This window comes from Carassius auratus, chromosome 16, assembly GCF_003368295.1.
Source record: "Carassius auratus strain Wakin chromosome 16, ASM336829v1, whole genome shotgun sequence".
Classification (NCBI taxonomy): domain Eukaryota; kingdom Metazoa; phylum Chordata; class Actinopteri; order Cypriniformes; family Cyprinidae; genus Carassius; species Carassius auratus.
The window spans coordinates 1,219,999-1,239,456 of NC_039258.1; the positions used below are offsets into that span (position 1 = coordinate 1,219,999).

General features: G+C 39.1%; 2 protein-coding genes across 3 annotated transcripts; one reads left to right on the forward strand and one right to left on the reverse strand.

The window, feature by feature from the left end:
- pbx2 (pre-B-cell leukemia homeobox 2) lies at positions 1-11,862 on the reverse strand. Of its 2 annotated transcripts, XM_026283234.1 has the most exons (9): positions 11,559-11,862; positions 10,864-10,937; positions 8,752-8,996; positions 7,783-7,973; positions 6,863-6,998; positions 6,585-6,726; positions 5,440-5,534; positions 5,249-5,299; positions 1-531 (listed from the first exon to the last, which is right to left on the reverse strand). In XM_026283234.1, exons 1-9 carry the CDS (start codon positions 11,801-11,803, stop codon positions 451-453), a joined length of 1,260 nt encoding a protein of 419 aa, XP_026139019.1. In that variant the 5' UTR covers positions 11,804-11,862; the 3' UTR covers positions 1-450. The 2 variants fall into 2 exon arrangements, with proteins under 2 accessions (XP_026139019.1, XP_026139020.1); XM_026283235.1 differs by lacking the exon at positions 5,249-5,299 and having other exon boundaries at positions 11,559-11,859.
- A 1,034-nt stretch (positions 11,863-12,896) lies between these two features.
- Positions 12,897-18,145, forward strand: gpsm3 (G protein signaling modulator 3). Its single transcript, XM_026283236.1, has 5 exons — positions 12,897-13,254; positions 13,545-14,057; positions 16,181-16,337; positions 16,417-16,655; positions 17,707-18,145. The coding sequence occupies exons 1-5, from the start codon at positions 13,192-13,194 to the stop codon at positions 17,839-17,841; spliced, it is 1,107 nt and encodes a 368-aa protein (XP_026139021.1). The 5' UTR covers positions 12,897-13,191; the 3' UTR covers positions 17,842-18,145.
- Positions 18,146-19,458: the final 1,313 nt, after the last annotated feature.

The window sequence follows — 19,458 nt, forward strand, 5'->3', positions numbered from 1 at the left end:
AGAAAAATTGATAATTTTGACCCATACAATGTTTTTTTGGCTATTGATACAAATATACCCCAGAGACTTAAGACTGGTTTCGTGGTCCAGGGTCACAAATGTATATATATAATATATATGTGTGTGCGAGACATTTGGACAGAAATCTGTTCTGCTCGCACTGCACTGAATGCATTATTCTTTTTAAGATTTTGCAAACAATTTACATCATGCTTCATGAATGAGGCCCATTCTGGTAAATTACCGTATTGAATGGAATACGACAATTGTCATATGCTCAGCTTTATGAACGGTGTACATGGAAGATCTCTTCTCGTGTTTCATGTAGAGTCTGATAATGAGCTTCTAAAAACTAAATAAATGCGAAAAACTAAAACTGCATTTGGGTAGAAGAGTGATCATTCTTTCGTCATTTCGTGTGTCCTCCGGGATCTGAGCGGAAGGAGCTCATCAGTCCGAGTTGTCGGAGTGATCGCTGTTGGGTGAAGTGGCGGAGGGTGGCGTGTTCTGCTCCTGCCAGCTACCATTAGTCTGCAGACAAAGAAAACTGCTGTTCAGACCAGAACAACACAAGTCGTCCAGTACCGAGATAAAATACTAGCATACGTGCCAGAATTTAAGGCCTATTCACAGTGAGTAAGTGAAAAAAAAAACATCTTATAATGCTGAAAATGTTATTTACAATGATCCGGCTTAAAGTTAGATATTTTTTTTTCACATTTTGCTGTTTGTTGTAGATTTTGCAATGTTGTTCGCATTGTACTTAAAAGTAACACAGAAGCATTCACCTTTTACCGTATAAGTCGCATCAGTCCAAAAATACGTCACGATGAGGAAAAAAACATATATACAGTAAGTCGCACTGGACTATAAGTCGCATTTATTTAGAACCAAGAACCAAGAGAAAACATTAACATCTACAGCCACGAGAGGGCGTGTCTTCAGTGTAGACTACAGGAGAACTGAGCAGCATAGAGCGCCCTCTCGAGGCTGGAGACGGAAATGTTTTCTATTGGTTCATTTATTTTGGTTCATTTCTCTCGGTTCATGTCAAATTAATTTTGATAAATAAGTCGCACCTGACTATAAGTCGCAGAACCAGCCAAACTATGACAAAAAGTATGACTTATAGTCCGGAAAATACGGTATATTGGCATATTTTATTGTGATTTCACTGCAGAAGCCATATTGTAAATTCTTTTAATAAACAAAAGTTTTTGTAAAATTATCTTTTTTTTTATTAATTACAAAAGAGCACTATTATCATTATCCATCCATCCATCCATCCATCCATCCATCATCTGCCGCTTATCCGGGGCCGGGTCGCGGGGGCAACAGTCTAAGCAAAGACGCCCAGACTTCCCTCTCCCTAGCCACTTCTTCCAGCTCTTCCGGGGGGACCCCGAGACGTTCCCAGGCCAGCCGGGAGACATAGTCCCTCCAGCGTGTCCTAGGTCTTCCCCGGGGCCTCCTCCCGGTGAGACGTGCCTGGAACACCTCCCTGGGAAGGCGTCCAGGAGGCATCCGAAATAGATGCCCGAGCCACCTCAGCTGGCTCCTCTCGATGTGGAGGAGCAACGGCTCTACTCTGAGCTCCTCCCGAGTGACCGAGCTTCTCACCCTATCTCTAAGGGAGCGCCCAGCCACCCTACGGAGAAAGCTCATTTCGGCCGCCTGTATCCGGGATCTTGTCCTTTCGGTCATGACCCACAGCTCATGACCATAGGTGAGAGTAGGAACGTAGATTGACCGGTAAATCGAGAGCTTTGCCTTACAGCTCAGCTCCTTCTTCACCACGACAGACCGGTACAGTGACCGCATTACTGCAGAAGCTGCACCGATCCGTCTGTCAATCTCACGTTCCATCCTTCCCTCACTCGTGAACAAGACCCCAAGATACCTGAACTCCTCCACTTGAGGCAGGAACTCTCCACCAACCTGAAGTGGGCAATCCACCCTTTTCCGACTGAGAACCATGGCCTCGGACTTGGAGGTGCTGATTCTCATCCCAGCCGATTCACACTCGGCTGCAAACCGTCCCAGTGCACGCTGAAGGTCCTGGTCTGAGGAGGCCAACACGACAACATCATCCGCAAAAAGCAGCGACGAAATCATATGGTCCCCAAACCGGACACTCTCCGGCCCTTGGCTGCGCCTAGAAATTCTGTCCATAAAAATTATGAACAGAACCGGTGACAAAGGGCAGCCCTGCCGGAGTCCAACATGCACCGGGAACAGGTCTGACTTACTGCCGGCAATGCGAACCAAGCTCTTGCTCCGGTCGTACAGCGACCGAACAGCCCTAAGTAGGGAGCCGCCGACCCCATACTCCCGGAGCACCCTCCACAGGATGCTGCGAGGAACACGGTCGAATGCCTTCTCCAAGTCCACAAAACACATGTGGACTGGTTGGGCAAACTCCCATGAACCCTCCAGCACCCTGGAAAGGGTATAGAGCTGGTCCAGTGTTCCACGACCGGGACGAAAACCACACTGTTCCTCCTGAATCCGAGGTTCCACTATCGGCCGAATTCTCCTCTCCAGTACCTTGGCATAGACTTTCCCAGGGAGGCTGAGAAGTGTGATCCCCCTATAGTTGGAACACACTCTCCGGTCCCCCTTCTTGAAAAGAGGGACCACCACCCCGGTCTGCCAGTCCAGAGGTACTGTCCCCAACCGCCATGCGATGTTGCAGAGGCGTGTCAGCCAAGACAGCCCCACAACATCCAGAGACTTGAGGTACTCGGGGCGGATCTCATCCACCCCCGGTGCCTTGCCACCGAGGAGCTTTTTAACTACCTCGATGACTTCAGCCCGGGTGATGGACGAGTGCTCCTCCGAGTCCCCAGCCACTGCTTCCTCAACGGAACACAAGTCGGTGGGATTGAGGAGATCCTCGAAGTATTCCTTCCACCGTCCGACGATATCCCCAGTTGAGGTCAACAGGTGCCCATCTCTACTGTAAACAGTGTTGGTAGGGCACTGCTTCCCCCTCCTGAGGCGTCGAACAGTTTGCCAGAATCTCTTCGAGGCCAACCGATAGTCTTTCTCCATGGCCTCACCGAACTCCTCCCAGGCCCGAGTTTTTGCCTCCACGACTACCCGGGCTGCAGTCCGCTTGGCCTGCCGGTACCTGTCAGCTGCCTCCGGAGTCCCACAAGCCATCCAGGCCCGATAGGACTCCTTCTTCAGCTTGACAGCATCCCTTACTTCCGGTGTCCACCACCGGGTTCGGGGATTGCCGCCTCGACAGGCACCGGAGACCTTACGGCCACAGCTTTGAGCAGCCGCAGCGACAATGGAGGTGGAGAACATGGTCCACTCGGACTCAATATCTCCAGACTCCCTCGGGATCCGGTCGAAGCTCTGCCGGAGGTGGGAGTTGAAGATCTCTCTGACAGGGGGCTCGGCCAAACGTTCCCAACAGACCCTCACAGTACGTTTGGGTCTGCCGAGTCTGTCCAGCTTCCTCCTCCGCCATCGGATCCAACTCACCACCAGGTGGTGATCAGTTGACAGCTCCGCCCCTCTCTTCACCCGAGTGTCCAAGACATATGGCCGAAGGTCTGATGACACGACCACAAAGTCGATCATCGACCTCCGGCCTAGGGTGTCCTGGTGCCACGTGCACTGATGGACACCCTTATGCTTGAACATGGTGTTTGTTATGGACAAACCGTGGTTAGCACAGAAATCCAATAACAGAACACCGCTCGGGTTCAGGTCAGGGGGGCCGTTCCTCCCAATCATGCCCCTCCAGGTGTCACTGTCACTGCCCACGTGAGCGTTGAAGTCCCCCAGTAGAACGACGGAGTCTCCAGTCGGAGCACTTTCCAGCACCCCTCCCAGAGACTCCAAGAAGGCCGGGTAGTCCGCACTGCCGTTCGGCCCGTAGGCACAAACGACAGTGAGAGACCTATCCCCGACTCGAAGCCGCAGGGAAGCGACCCTCTCGTTCACCGGGGTAAACTCCAACACATGGCGGCTGAGCTGGGGGGCTATTAGCAACCCCACTCCAGCCCTCCGCCTCTCACCATGGGCAACTCCAGAGTGGTAGAGAGTCCAACCTCTCTCAAGAAGTGTGGTTCCAGAGCCCAAGCTGTGCGTTGAGGTGAGCCCGACTATCTCTAGTCGGTACCTCTCGACCTCCCGCACAAGCTCAGGCTCCTTCCCCGCCAACGAGGTGACATTCCACGTCCCTAAAGCCAGATTCCGTGTCCAGAGATCGGGTCGTCGGGGATCTCGCCTACGACTGTCGCCCGATCCACTATGCACCGGCCCCTTACGCTCCCTCCTGCAGGTGGTGAGCCCACAGGAGGATCATTATATCAAGATATATTCCTATAGGAATATATCTTGAGGATCATTATATCAAGATATATTCCTATTAAATGCAAGTGAAATATACTGTTAAATAATAAATATAATAATAATAATTTCAACATTTATACCACACTATATTTTTATTACTTATAATATATTATCATTATTCCAATATATTGCTATTTTACACTTATTTAAAGCAAGTGAAATCTGATAATAATCTAAATTGTGATATAAATGAACATTTTTAACAACAATACACATTTTATAATAATAATTGAAACATTTATACAGCACTTAAATTGTTTTATTACTATCTATTTTTTTATATTATTAATAATAAAACACTATTATTATCATTATACAAAGATATTCATATCTCACACTTGACTGAAGTGAAATCTGTATTATTAGATAATAAATATAATTATTTTTAACATTCCCACAGCACCTTATTTACTATACTGATAATAGACCATATCTTTATAATTAAGATACATTCATTTCACATTTATTTGAAGTAGCCTAAAATCTGTATTATTAGATAATAATATTTTGAACATTTGAAATATTTTATTATGTGAAATCTGTATTAGCAGATTTAAATTTAATTTAAAAATTTTAAATAAAAAAAATTACTCAGTATTTTTCTGGATACTTCCACTCAAAGAGCTTAGAAAATGTATATTCTGTATGTAAGACCACATATGTGCAATTCACCTTTGTTCATTTGTGCGAATGCTTCTCATAAAAATTCATGTGCCACTTCACACATCGCTCTTGATATGAATAGGCCTTAATTATAATCAGAAGAGCATTTGAATTCTCGCATAAAAGCAAAACCGGGTAAAGATCACAGTGAAGTCACTTAAAGAGCGAGACTGATAGACGGCAGAGACGAGCGAGCATGTGATGAGCTCCTCACCCGGCTCTCTCTGGTACTACAGAGTCTTTCTGAGAAGCGTGATTGAGTGTCCTACCAGAGAGAGAGAGGAGAAGGACATTTAGGCAGAGCTGCATGGCAAAGCAAACACACAGTGAGAACCAAACTCATGCACAGAGACGAAGACATGCAGCGGGTCGCAGGAATGCTGATCGAGTGTGAGAGAGTCATACCTGAGCTCCCATGTGATAGGACGGCTGCTCTCCGTTCACTGGAGGAACTCCTAGGAAGCAGTCAGCTGACCCTGAGAGCGAGAACGACCCTGAGCCTGGAAGAACGAGTCGTATATGAAAAACCTTGGAAAACATTACTACAATGCCTTTTACTGGAGCACAGGTTTTCAATCTGTACTGTGGAATTGAGACGTTTGGGAACCCCTGTATTCGAGTACTACAATTTTTATATAAACTGTAATGAATTAAGAAGGTTTTTGCACTGTGTTACCAGTAGTATACAGTGACATGCGAAAGTTTGCGACCCCTTGAAGAATCGGTGAAAATGTAAATAATTTTAACAAAATAAGAGAGATCATACTAAATGCATGTTATTTTTTTATTTAGTACTGTCCTGAGTAAGATATTTTACATAAAAGATTTTTGCATATAGACCACAAGACAAAAAATTGCTGAAATTATTGGTTGTTAATACTGTGTGCTGTTACCTGATGATCCTCAACTGTCTTTCTGTTTTGTGATGGTTGTGCATGAATCCCTTGTTTGTTCTGAACAGTTAAACTGAGAACTGTTTTTCAGAAAAACCTTTAAGGTCCTGCAGATTCTTCAGTTTTCCAGCATCTTTGCATATTTGAACCCTTTCCAGCTATGACTGCATGATTTTGAGATCCATTTTTTTTACACTGAGGACAATTGAGGCACTCAAACACAACTATTAAAAAAGGTTCAAACGTTCTCTGATGCTACAGAAGGAAACAAGATGCATTAAGGGGGGGCTGGGGGGTGAAAACTTTTGGAATTTGAAGATCAAGCTAAATTGTACTTAATTGGTGTTCCGGGAAACATACAAGTATCTTCTGTTGATTACGAAGGGCAGAACTAAATGGAAAAAATATATATTTCAACAAAATAAGAAAAACTTGGACATCATCATCATGTTCAAAAGTTTTCACCCCCTCTTAATGCATCTTGTTTGGAAAGCTTGGGTTTCCCAAACTTTCGCATGCCACTGTAAAGAGTATTTCTTTGCAAATACATAAACATTTACATACAGTGGTGGCCAACAATATATACCGCTCAGGACTATTTCAAATCTCCAAAACTAGTGTAAAAATGCCCTGTTGGAGCTAAAGACTTGAACTGACCAGTGGAGTTTGGAGTGTGGGGGGATTCCTCGCTCTGTGTCGCCCCTAAGGCCGTCTTCATGGCATACAGATTGGCCTCTTCCTGGAACTTCCCAATGTTCTTCTTATAGCGAATCCTCTTGTTGCCAAACCAGTTGGACACCTGTCATGATTTCAGAGCCAGAATGAAACTGATCCGTCTCTGATGACCGGACGCTCCCGTAGTGGACTGAGAGCCAGGCTCAAAAGAAAACAGGTCTATTAGATAGAGAAAATAGATCTGATAGAGGAGCTGGTACCTGAGACATAGTGATACCACACTGCTTGGCCAGCTCTTCTTTGGCCTCCTCGCTGGGGTAAGGGTTCGAGAGATGCGAGTAGAAATACTCGTTTAGGACCTCTGTGGCCTGTTTACTAAAATTGCGCCGTTTACGCCTGACAAAACAAGAAAATATCATAGAAAAAAAAAAACATGTGCAATCAGCATCCACATGAAGAACACAAGGTTTCTGCAGGTTTCATAAAGCTAAATTTAAGACTTTTTAAAGATTCTTTTAAGACCAAGTAAAGAATAAATTGTAGGGAACGCAATATGTACATTCTAACAATATGTTGTATAAGTTTGAAAACACCCAACCCCAGCTGATCTCTTTTTAACTGGTTTATCAAAAATAAAAAGTATTTGGGATTAGAACATGGAGATAGAACACTGCACTTTCTGATCAGACTGCAAAAACAAAATTAAATTTTTCCAGTGTTTTTGTCTTGTTTTCTCAAATCACGAAACATTAACTTGAGAAAAAAACGACATGACACAAGGAGTCTTGTTTTCTGTGAAACTGATCAAAATTAAGTGAGTTTATGACTAAAATACGAACTAATAACTGCCAATGGGCTCAGTAAAATCTATTTAATTCAAAGAAAAAAGCAAGTTTTCATTCCATATTGACATATATTTGTTCTTGCTTTAAGCATGAATTCACTTAAATTTGTTCAGTTTTTCAAGACGTCTTGAGTAATTCCTGAGTATGTTTAAATATTTGTATCTGGAAACAAAAATACATAGAAAAATAAGTTTGCAATGCATGCCATGACTTTATGAATTTAAGATTCTCTGCTCTAATTCGAGACCTTTTATTAGGGTCCCTAAAACAAATTGCACTTTCTGAAACTGATGCATTAGTGCACTACAGCAAAGATGTCATATCACAAATCCCACCTGGCATCCAGAAAGCGTGAGCGCAGTATCATGACCGCTTCACAGGTGCTCTGTTTGAGCTGCGTCTGGATGGAGCTGAACTTGCGGTGGATGATGGCCACCATGCGCTCGATCTCGCGCGGAGACACGGGACGGGTGCGAGACTGCTCCCTCAGCAGGTTCATAACATGGGTAGTGAACTCACTACAGGCCTGGAAACAGCTTGAGGTTAGAAAACAGCTGAGGACACACAGAGCCTGTGTCTTCCTGTGTCAGACACACATTTCTGTCCACAATGCTGTGCAAACAAAAGATCAAGATGTATTTCAGGCTCAATAGAGTGCATCAGTAAGGTTCCAGAAGTAAGAATCTCATTCATTTTCTCCATAAAACAACTGATTTTGAACAATAACTTATGAACCATTAAAGTCAGATCTACTGTGAACTGTGAGATTGTTAATCATTGGTATACTCTTTCGATTATTCGTTAACGACATATGAGGTATTGTACTGATGTTGTCTCTAGTCGTCTGATCTGTTCTCGTTCAGGTGTTCAGGGGGTGTGGCTTTGGAAGGCGGGTGGGAAAGCTAAAGTTAGCATTTTCCAAGATGTCCTACTGCACCTTAAAATATTTGTAAGCATAATATCCTTATTTTGCAATAAAATTAATATATAGTTTTTTTTTACATTTAATCAACATCTTTAAATCAATAGTTCTTGCAGTTCTTTTCCTCATTAACGTCATTAGTCTTTTGTCCAATTTTCAAATACTTTTTTCTTCAAATCAAAGTTTGTAATGGGAGACTTTTTTTTTTTTTACTTTTACTTCATTATGAGAAAAAAATGAATGAGAACAATACTTCCAGAAAGAAAGCTGCTAAAAAAAAGTGTGTGTGTACTGCTGCACTCTATTGTTGTGATTCAGAATTCTGGACCAATGAGATTTTGCTGTGGGCGTGGCTACCCAGCACAATGGCAGTGATATGTACCTGCTCGTATTTTTCCAGCTCTGTGTGGTAAATGTTCCGAATTTGGCTCAACTTGCTTTTATAGTCGGAGTGCTCCAGTGAGCTGTCAGGTGACATCCCGCCAGAGCTGGTCGCGGCAGAGACCGCGGCGGCGGCCCCGCCCCCTTTCTCTGGACCGGCCACACCTTCGGCCAGCAGCATGTTGTCCAATCGTACGAGCTGTGGGTCTGGAGGCTCCTCCTCCTGAGCATTTCTCATGGCAAGACCTGCAAATAAGATATTAATCCATTAAAGGATTCATCCACTCACTGATTTACAAGCAGCTTTGTATTGTTAGAATGTCGGAAGTATAAATAAACAAACATTTTGTATTATTTTTATGTGTTGCCTACACCAAAAAAAAACAAAAAAACAATTTTAGTTGTCAGCAAAGGTCTGCCATATAACAAGTTTTACAACTTTTATGAAAACTACAGATTGTACTTTCATATTTTTGTATCCCTGATTAAGGAATCGTCTGATCGAACTTATGCATTATGGGTAATGACGTTTTTCCATGTTTTTTTCATCTCTGCCCTGTTCCTTTAGTCATGCATCATGATTCAAAAATAAAAATTACCACTTTAATATTCACCAAATTATGTTTACATTTAATAATACAGATTGTACAACACTGGTATTAGTACTTCAAATGTAAGAAATTGTGCCTATGAACAGTATGCATAACAATAAAAAACATTAATAGATATAATAAAAACATAATTTTACACATTTTTCCGTAATAACATTATTTATTTGAAGGCAATACCAAATGATTTGTTTATGTTCATACTGAAAACTACTTTGGAGTTATTAAAATGTAAAACATTAAAAATTAGATATTCAAGACCCATATTTCTTAAAACTAAATTTGGGTTTTTATGGGTGTCAACACTATATCGATTTTCTCAGAGGAGTAGAAATATTACAATCCATTATGTTTGATACTGTAATGGCAGTCAATGACCTACAAGATAAATATGAATTTGAATTTATTTTAATTTATTCCCTGAAGCAACACAAGGTTAAGTGCTTCAGTCAAGGGCAAAACATGAGGCAGGATGACTCACTTTGACAGTTCCTGTGTCATCACTGCTTAACATTGCAACCACCCTAAATACTGCTTTATTCTATTATACATAGTCTGATTAGGAGAGATTTTATTTGTATTCATGTACTTTACAAAAAGGTTCAATACAGCACTGTGCAATAAACAGTGAATAGAGCAGGGCAGTACTGTTTGATTAATGGTGCACAGCATTCAATACCACGGGATGTAAGGGAGCATGCCAAACCACGAAAATTAAAAGACTCCATTAGGCACAACGCCATTTAATTACTAACCATCACAGTAAACATTACAGTCCCCTTATGGGACTTCCTACACGTAGTCTCCATACAAACAAAAGACATTGCACAATTATTAATAGTTCAATTCTTCCATGCCAATAATAGGAAGCTGCATGCGTGTAAAAAGGTTTGTGTTAATATGCTGGATGGCTATTTACCTTCTCATACAAGCAAGTTACAAGCACTGATATCCTAATGCATGCAAATGCAAAACGCTAAAATAGTGAGAAAAATTTTCATTTGGTATTCAGGAACTGCAAATGTGATCTTTACACAAACCAGAAACCATTTGTTATTGGTGTGCTTACTATGCTATTAAAAAAATAAATAATAATAATGCATGCAAATAGAATGATGCATGCAAATAACACAGTCTGAGACAGTTTTTTGGTATAAGATTATTACTATTATTTGAAAGCAACTTTTTTTATTTTTAAAAGCGGCAAACCTTGTCAAAACCATAATCATTATGCTATTGTTTGAATAAAACGTGCTGTTAAACCATGCAAAATTGCATGCAAACGACATTGTTTTCGAAATATATTTCTGAACTAGAATAAAATATAAACGATTATTAAGAAAAAAAAATCTAATGATTGTGTTTTTATTAGGTGTACACTCTCTGGCTTTGTTCTTGCAGAACATGGCGCCTGTGTCAAATCCAATGCCAACTTTTAAGCCAATTATAAAGTTGAAGTTATGATATTTACCGCTTCTAAAATAAAATGCATGCCAGTTACTCACCAGTTTTCTCCTTAATTTCGCACAGGACGCTGAATAAAGCCGGTTTCATCCGATGACAGTTTAAAGCGTGTTTTCTGTCACAAAATAACATACAAAAGCAAGTCAGTTGGCTAATATTAGCATGCTACCGATGTAACAGACAATAAGACTCGTATTAAATACATAAAAGGCTGAAATCGCGTTTCTAGTGAAAATAGAATATTTAACCACCTCACAATTTATAATACTTAGATTGTTTCAAAGTAATAAATACTCTATTTTGATGACACATTTGCCTTTCACCTTAGCTTCAGGCAGTGATTTGTGTTTTTGTGAAATTAATAAAAATAAAGTTACTCCTGTAATAAGATAAATAAAAATAAATCGATTTATGTACATCTAATAGCGAATCGTTGTTCTGCTACGTATATATTGCGAAGAAAAAGAGTTAGTTTGAAGTCGAAAAAAACGTAAACAATAGCAGCTAAGCCCGTGAACTTCAGTCTAATAATTATCTTAAGAGTGATACCTTTTTTATATTTTAGGTTTTGTTAAATAAAATAAAAATGTATTTGGGTGGATTAAAGATGCAATAATGTCATTAAAAAGGTATTTAAAATGTATTCTTCTATGTTTTAGCATACCCATGTCTCACGCGACCATTAGCTAAATGCTAAACTTCTAAGTTTTCAAATAAATCATTTTAAATAACGAACTTTGCTTGCGCTTCGTCTAAACTTTGGTCGGTGATCGTCATGATCTGTTGCAGGATATCTCCGATGTCTCGGCGGTTGTTGTGTCCATTTTCGGTTCCTTCGAGGCCCGCGGGGTCTCCATCGGGGCGGTGTTGAGAAGTCGGGTGTACCGGGTTAAGGGGATGCATTCCAGGGTGTACGTTCAACCCGAGACCGCGGCTTGCGCTGGGCCCGTTGCCTGTGATGGGCTGCTGTGGCTGCAACATCCTGAGCTGTACATTAATCTAGATGAGTGTGTGTGAGTGTGAGTGAGTGTGTGTCCATGCATCACCACTCTAGAGTCCCCTAGCGATTGACACATAAAAAAACGTGCCCTTGAATGGAAATAGACATTCTGCAAATGCAAAAGTCAAGATATGACTACATTGTGATCACACAGTCTGTTGCATGGGTCAAAAACAGTATGACAACACACAGAGGTAAAATGAAATGAAAACTCATCTAACCAATTCCATGAAACATGGATTTATGCTTCCATGAAAATGCAGCCTAAATGCACAAATATGAACCTCAGGGGTTTTGTGAATAAATCTCACAAAACATGTCAGTAACGTGTTCAGTTTACATTTCATTCTGAAATCTAAAGGAAAAAATACCAAGGTAAATGTAAATGTGATTATGCTTTAATTTATGCCAATTTAAAGAAGAAAAACATATTACATTAATGATATGACGTGAATTATAAGTTAAATTAAAAATGTATTTAAAAAAAGTAAAACATTGAGATTATTTAAATGAAAATGGTAGAAACTGCCTTAATTATAATAAAAATAGTATAAAATAAATTACATTTATTTTTATTTTTTAATTATTTCATTCATTCATTAGTTTGTTTGTTTTAAGGGTGAAATGTGAAGTCTGGTCATGTTCTCGACCATTTTCATGATATTCACTATTATTAAGGCACAGTTTTACTTCTGAATTATGAAATGTGATATTCTTGCATGCACTGAGTTGCTCAACATATACAAAATTCCTTTCTGCAAGTGCACAGTTTACATGTCATCATGTCACGGCCTGGAGGCTTTAGGTCTGGAGTATAATCAACAGCGGGAGAAACAGGACGTGTTTCTTGAATGTCAAGTGTCTTATTTTAAATTCTAGTCGCTCAATCGTCTTCTCCTCTGTGCTCAAGTATATCACCAAGTCTACTTCTCGTTTTGCTGGTAGTCAACAGGAAATCTGCAAAACCACATACTGTGTTAAACAAACAGGCAGCCAGTTTCAACATGCTAGACCTTCAGAGCTGTTGAGCGTCAGCAGCACGCATTTCCCATACGCACGATTATAAAATAGCTTAGCATTTGAATAAAAGTGAGTTCAAATGAAGCACATTGCATCATGCACTTCTATAGTTCATTTCTATACATAAACCTATTTCACTAGATTAACTGAAACATGCCAAATAAATAGGGGTGGATCAGGGCCATAAGAGAGGAACAGGAAGAGACAGAGCAAGCAGACTGTGAAGCAGTAAAGCTGTCGATGCATCGTGTCAGCTTTTAGCTCTTTTCAGATTCGTTTGTGAGAAACACTCAAAGTTTAGCCGAGATATGTGGGAGTTAATGCATGTCCGTACACGGAGGTGAGATGCATGTGGGCTTTACTTGACATTCCGCTGAGAGGACCTCATTTGAACTCGTCTAAGTTTGAGAAGGTAAGCAGGGCTGTAAAATGTCACCCACTATCTAAATCGAAATAAGTGCAGTTACATGTTATAACTATATTTTAATAATTATGTCGTGTGCTGAAAACGTGTTATATAAGATTAGTTGTCATATGTGTCGTTCTACTACAGGCTACACTTTGATTGCTCGATAAAAAGTGGCATTATAAATGATAAGCACACTTTAGATATATATGCTGATTACATGCATGATTGTTCAGTGTCTCTCGACTTGGTCAATATATGGAAATGAGGGATCTCTAACTTCATACTTTTTATAGGCTCTCATATTTTCTTCAACGGACGGCTTGGCAGAAGCTACGATGAACGGCTCAGAGGTCAACGTTGAAACCTCGGTGGACAAGCAGTTGGAACCTCTTCTCATCCTCGAAGAGGGGGATGAAACTTCGGATGTGATAAACAACATAGAGAGAGAGAGGACCGTACTGAGAGTTAGAACGACTGATGAAAACACAAAAGATGGCAATAGAGAAGCCACAGAGGGAAGTTCACATGATCACAACAGTGTCCAAGTAGGAAAAGGTGAAAGTGAAGCAATGCAGGCCGAACTAGATGAGGAGAGGAATGTGACTCTGGAAAATCAACAAGAGGACATGGTGAAAGATCACGCAGGCTGTGAAAATATTGCGAAAACGGACAAGGGATCATCAGACGGGACGGCTGCGGGACCAGAGAAGATGCTACAAGCAGAGACTCAAGACAAACCAAGCACTCAAGGAGAAGTAAAACTGCGGCCCAAAGACAGGCTCAGCCCTGACGATGCAAAACTAATGGTAACGTTTAATAATTATGCCAAATCTAATAGTGTGTCTAATTGCATTGAGAAGACACCATGAAATGGCTTAACAAGTGCAGTTTTTCCTATGTTGATGTATTTCCTATTGAATCATTAAGTGGGCGGGACCTTTGAAGTTCTCCTCTTTTTTAGTTTTAAGCCAATAGGTGTTAGTTACAGCTAGGGAATTTTACTTCTAGAAATTTTAATAATTGTACTAAAATTAAATAAATATTTTATTATTTATTATTTAATTAGCATACACACTACTTTTCAAAAGTTTTCTGTTAGAGTTGAATATTTTTATAAAGTACAAACTGTAAAGTTGTGAAATATTATTTTAGTTTAGAGAACTGTTTTCTGTCTGTATATGTTTTAAAATGTAATTTATTCCTGTGATGCAAAGCTGAATTTTCAGCATCATTACTCCAGTCTTCAGTGTCACACGATCCTTCAGAAATCATTCTAATATATGCTGATTTGCTGCTTAAAGTGGTCATGTGATGCCTTTTAAAAAATTCTTATTTTGTGTATTTGGTGTAACAGAATATGCTTACATGCTTTAATGTTCACAAAACACATATTTCTTTTAATACTGTACATTATTGTAGGTCCTCTATGCCCCGCCTCTCTCAAACGTGTCATTTTCTACAAAGTCCGCTCTGATTGGCCAACTGAACTCGTGCTTTGTAATTGGCCGAACACTGCAAGCACTCATTGGAAAATGTAATGCCCCTTTCCATAATTGCAAGCTTCATCTTTCAAAACAAATGTAAAGACATTTAATAATGTCCTTAGTTTTACCATCAGTTCAAGCTCAAAAGAGGAACAGAGAGGAGTGACAGACACAGTGATGAAGCTCGTATGTGTTTGCAGTACACAAGTCACCAACGGTTTAGACAGCTGACTCCACTGTGTGACCATCTCGGCGGCGTGCAGAACTCTGAAACTTAAAAAGAATCAAAATACTTAAACTAATAACAAAACATACATACAGAAGCTGATTCAGAAGCACCAGATTGTCGTAGCAAAGTCAGAATGACCTTGTCTCTTAGGTTCACAAAACAGTCGTTCATAAAATGCATTGCTCTTAAAGATTCCTAAATGCATTTACTTTCAGAAGACCAAATAAAAAAGTTATTTTGCTTTCGTCTTTGATAAAGAATATCTCTGTGGATTTGAGACTTTAGTCTTTGCAACTTTACAGATCTTCCTTTTGCACCAAGAATTTGTGACTCTCCGAAGAGAAAGAAAATATTCTGGTGGAAACATTGATACTCACTTTTTAAAATATTTTAATGCACCTTTGCTGAATAAAAGTATTAATATAATAATAACAATAATACACTTTTTTAACTCCAAACGTTAACTCCGGTACTGTAAAGCAGCATTAAAGCTATCAGGCATGGACTAATATTATTTAAAAACCTTCACATAATAATACTGATTATTACTTTGGTTGTCATGGAATTACATGGGATTATTTTCTTTTAAAAATTATTGACAAAAATACAAAAGATTAGTCCTGAAACATGCAAACTGACATATCTAATTATTCATTAAGAATTTAAAATCAGCATAAAAAAAGTCTACACAACTTCTGTAATACTTCTAATATTTCTAATATAAATGCAATATTCTTCCATAAACATTTCTGAGTGAAAAATTACATTCATCAAGAAAAGGGCCTTGATTTTAACCTTCAGGAACTGATTGTGTTGAGGAGACAATATTACTTTTCTAAGCATCTGACTTTTGGAAATTAAACCATATTTAGATGCTTATGGATGGACTCTTTTGAATTAAAGGTATAGTTCACTTAAAAATTAAAATTCTGTCACCATTCATTCATCCTTGTGTCATTTCAAACCTGCATGAGCTCCTTTCTTCTGTTAAACATGAAAGAAAATACATTTTGATAAATTGGTAACCAACAGTTGGCAGAAGCCAAAAAATACTATGGAAGTCAATGGCTACCATCAGCGTTCTTCAGAATATCTTCTTTCGTGTTCAGCAGAAGACAGAAACTCATACAGGTTTGGAACAAAACGAGGATGGATAAACAGTGACAGAATTTTCATCTTGGGTGAAAGGATTTGATGATGATGATGATGTGCTCAGCTTCACAGGACATCTCCAGATTTCCCAGACGCTTTGTGTGAGCTGTTGTTCGCGTTACAAGAGGGCCGGCGGCTCAATGACCAGCGCTGCTCGTTCCGTCTGGAGGGCCGCAGGAGATGTTACTCAGAGCCAGGCACACCTCGCCACAGCCAGAGAGGTGAGGAGACACCATCCGAACGCATCTCCTCACCATAAACACAGACAAGAACTCTCATGAACCGTGTCTTTCCATACAGTGGTGTTCTCCTCCATGACGTCCCTGCAGAAGGAGGAGTTCTTCGATCTGTTGGCCACCTCTCAGGGTCGGCGACTGGATGACCAGCGAGCAGAGCTCCAGAACGCTCCCTCTGCCCCCCCACCTCCGCTGCCCAAAGCCAAACAGAGGAAGAGCAGCTGGAAGATCCCAGAGGTCACCCGGGCCGCCCCCGTGCAAACACCCAAAGAGGACTTCTACCACATGATCGTCAACTCACAAGTGAGCGCTGCTGAGAATGAGACGCTGTTCAACAGTGCGGGAACAGACACAGTCTGTAACTGGCATGTTTGTCTGTGTGTCAACACAGAGGTTTTCAAACTTGATGATGCCAAGGGCCTCAAATCCTCTTCTGAGGAACCCCGTTCCAAATATATATTACATAGGCAGCTGTATATGTGCAAAAAGACAGTTAAACTGCATGTGTGAGAAAAATAGTAAACATTATTTTAGATTTTTATTTATTTATTATTATTATGAATTAATTTGTTTCTTTGTTTATTTATTTTTATTTCTTGCCATTGAAAACTCAATACAAAAAGACAATGAATAACATTACTGCTCAGTAATGTCAAATCAGTAAATGTTTTTTATTTTTTTATATTAAATATTTTTAATTTGTACAATTATTATTATAATTATGATTATTAATTGTTCGTTTTTGATTAAGATAATAATTTATGGTCAGTAATGTCAACTTGGTAAAAGCACATTTTTTTTATTTCTAAAATTATTTTTATTATTATTGTCTTAAGTTTTACTACTACTAATAATAATAATAATTTATTATAACGCAAAAAATATAATTTTTAAGATAAAAAAATGTTTGTAATCAATATAATAATTTCCGGTCAGTAATGTCAAATTGGTAAAGGGTAATGTTTTTGATTTCTAAAATAATTATAATTATATATCATTCCATAAAAAAGAATCATTATTACAATAATAATAATTTGAACAATAATAATTTCAAAATGTTCATGAATATTATGATAATTTGTGGTCAGTAATGTCAAATTGGTTAATGTTTTTGATTTCTGAAATTATTGTTATATTATTAACTTTTTAATACTACTGTTTATACTAATCTTACTAGAATTATTAATATTTATAATATTAAAAAGTATTGTTTTGCCCCTTTTTTTAAATCACAAAACATTTATAATCAGTACAATTATTTCTGGTCACTAATGTAAGATTGGTAAAGGCTAATGTTATTATCATTAGATTTATTATATTATTAAACAGTTTTTTTTTTTGTTTTTTTTTTCAGGCCCAGGGGCGGCTGGAGGAGCAGCGCAGTGCAGCTCCAGGACCGATGGACGATGAAGATTTCTTTTCTTTGTTGCTGAAGGTCCAGGGCGGAAGAATGGATGAACAGAGAACGGAGCTCAAACCTGGTCATTAATAGCTGCTCTGATGAGCTGAGAATCAAACGGGAGGTTCCTGCTTTACTGGGTCTGTTACAGTGTGTGAGTTTATCCTGTCAGACTCTTCCTGTACAAGTATCTATTAAGATCAGACTACCAGTATAAGAACACTTGCACTACTTCTCAACATTGCTGCATTCATTGCGCTTGAATTCATAGTTCTATAATGAATGGGAGACTCACAGAATATCTCTTGCTTTAAACATAAAGGTCATTTGAAGGATCTCTGCCTCTGCCTGATATGTATATGCAAAAATATGGAAATAAATGTTTAAATGTGAATTATAAAGTTTATTTTATTATGAAGAAATAGTGTAAACTCAAGAGCACAGATGAAACATTTCTGATGTTTCAGATGTAGTTCCATTGTTTTACATCCCAGATTCAGCCACCAGATGGCGACAGAGACTAACAATATGAATCTCACTTGAGTATCATGAAGAAACCACATACTGCACAAAAAAACCTATATATATATATATATATATATATATATATATATATATATATATATATATATATATATATATATATATATATATATAGTTTATGTTTCATTAATACATTTTATCACCAGTATATTTTTACAATATATTTTGTTGCATCATATATTTTAAATATATCATAAATACATTTTATCATTAATATATTTTGGGTTCATTTTTTTTATATAATTTGTAAAATAAAAAATAATATTTATTTTTTTGCCATATGGGTCTTTATATTGAGGAATATTAAGTGTTATTTTAGTGTATAATCAGTTATGGTGTGTCCACTTATAATGGTAGGCCCAAAAAGTATTTGTACATTTAAAAATGATTGCTTTAGATAATAAAACAGGACACAAAATGACATTATTTTAAAAGAAAGCAAATTTTTTAAACCAAGTATTAAAGAAAAAAAAGAACTTTGTTAAGCTTTAGATCTTGAAACCAGTGCTTGCATTGTTCAAAGACAAAAAGCGAGTTTTGAGCGGCATGAGGAAAGATGAAGGCCTCCTCTGTGAGTCAGATCTCATTAGATTCCTGTTCTCTGGTGATGGAGGTGAGCAGACGTGAAGGCTAATGAGAGTGACTTCAAACTAAAGCACACGCTGAAGGTCACACATGATGCTCCTTCTCTTCGGATTGCAGCTTAATGAGGTGCTTCATTGAGACACATTCGATACTTGTCAGGTGTTGTTCACTAATCACCAGCTATACTCTTAACATTGGTAATTAGCATTTTTCATGCCTGGTTTTACACGAGCTTCCCCTGCGGCGATCGGGTTTGTGAACATGACACTGTCTGCGCATTACCAGCAATTTGTGCTCAATTACAAGATCATGAGGCAGAAAATGTTTGCATGAAAAAAGGGTCATTATGTACAGGTTCTGGAAATGCTTTCAGTGTGTTTCAATGTAAATGTTAGGTATTTTCACTGAAACACTAAGAGAGGACGTATTACACATGTCCTCCACTGAATTCTGGACACCAGTGATTTCTATCGCTCTGAAAGCTCTGACTGAGTTCAGTCGCTATAAGAGACCCACATTCGGCGTTTGTGTTGAAGATGTTGTCCTGTAGTAAATGCTAGCACAGGCCTCGCCTCCTTG

Bases quoted from the DNA above. Each gene is read 5' to 3' on its own strand.
- pbx2 (XM_026283234.1), bottom strand. From the start codon at position 11,803: ATGTTGCAGCCACAGCAGCCCATCACAGGCAACGGGCCCAGCGCAAGC. The intron at 8,997-10,863 runs GTGAGTAACTGG...TCTTATTTGCAG, and splicing joins CGAAATTAAGGAGAAAACTG to GTCTTGCCATGAGAAATGCT. The intron at 7,974-8,751 runs GTACATATCACT...AGCTGTTTCCAG, and splicing joins AGCTGGAAAAATACGAGCAG to GCCTGTAGTGAGTTCACTAC.
- gpsm3 (XM_026283236.1), top strand. From the start codon at position 13,192: ATGTGGGCTTTACTTGACATTCCGCTGAGAGGACCTCATTTGAACTCG. The intron at 13,255-13,544 runs GTAAGCAGGGCT...TACTTTTTATAG, and splicing joins ACTCGTCTAAGTTTGAGAAG to GCTCTCATATTTTCTTCAAC. The intron at 16,656-17,706 runs GTGAGCGCTGCT...TTTTTTTTTCAG, and splicing joins ACATGATCGTCAACTCACAA to GCCCAGGGGCGGCTGGAGGA.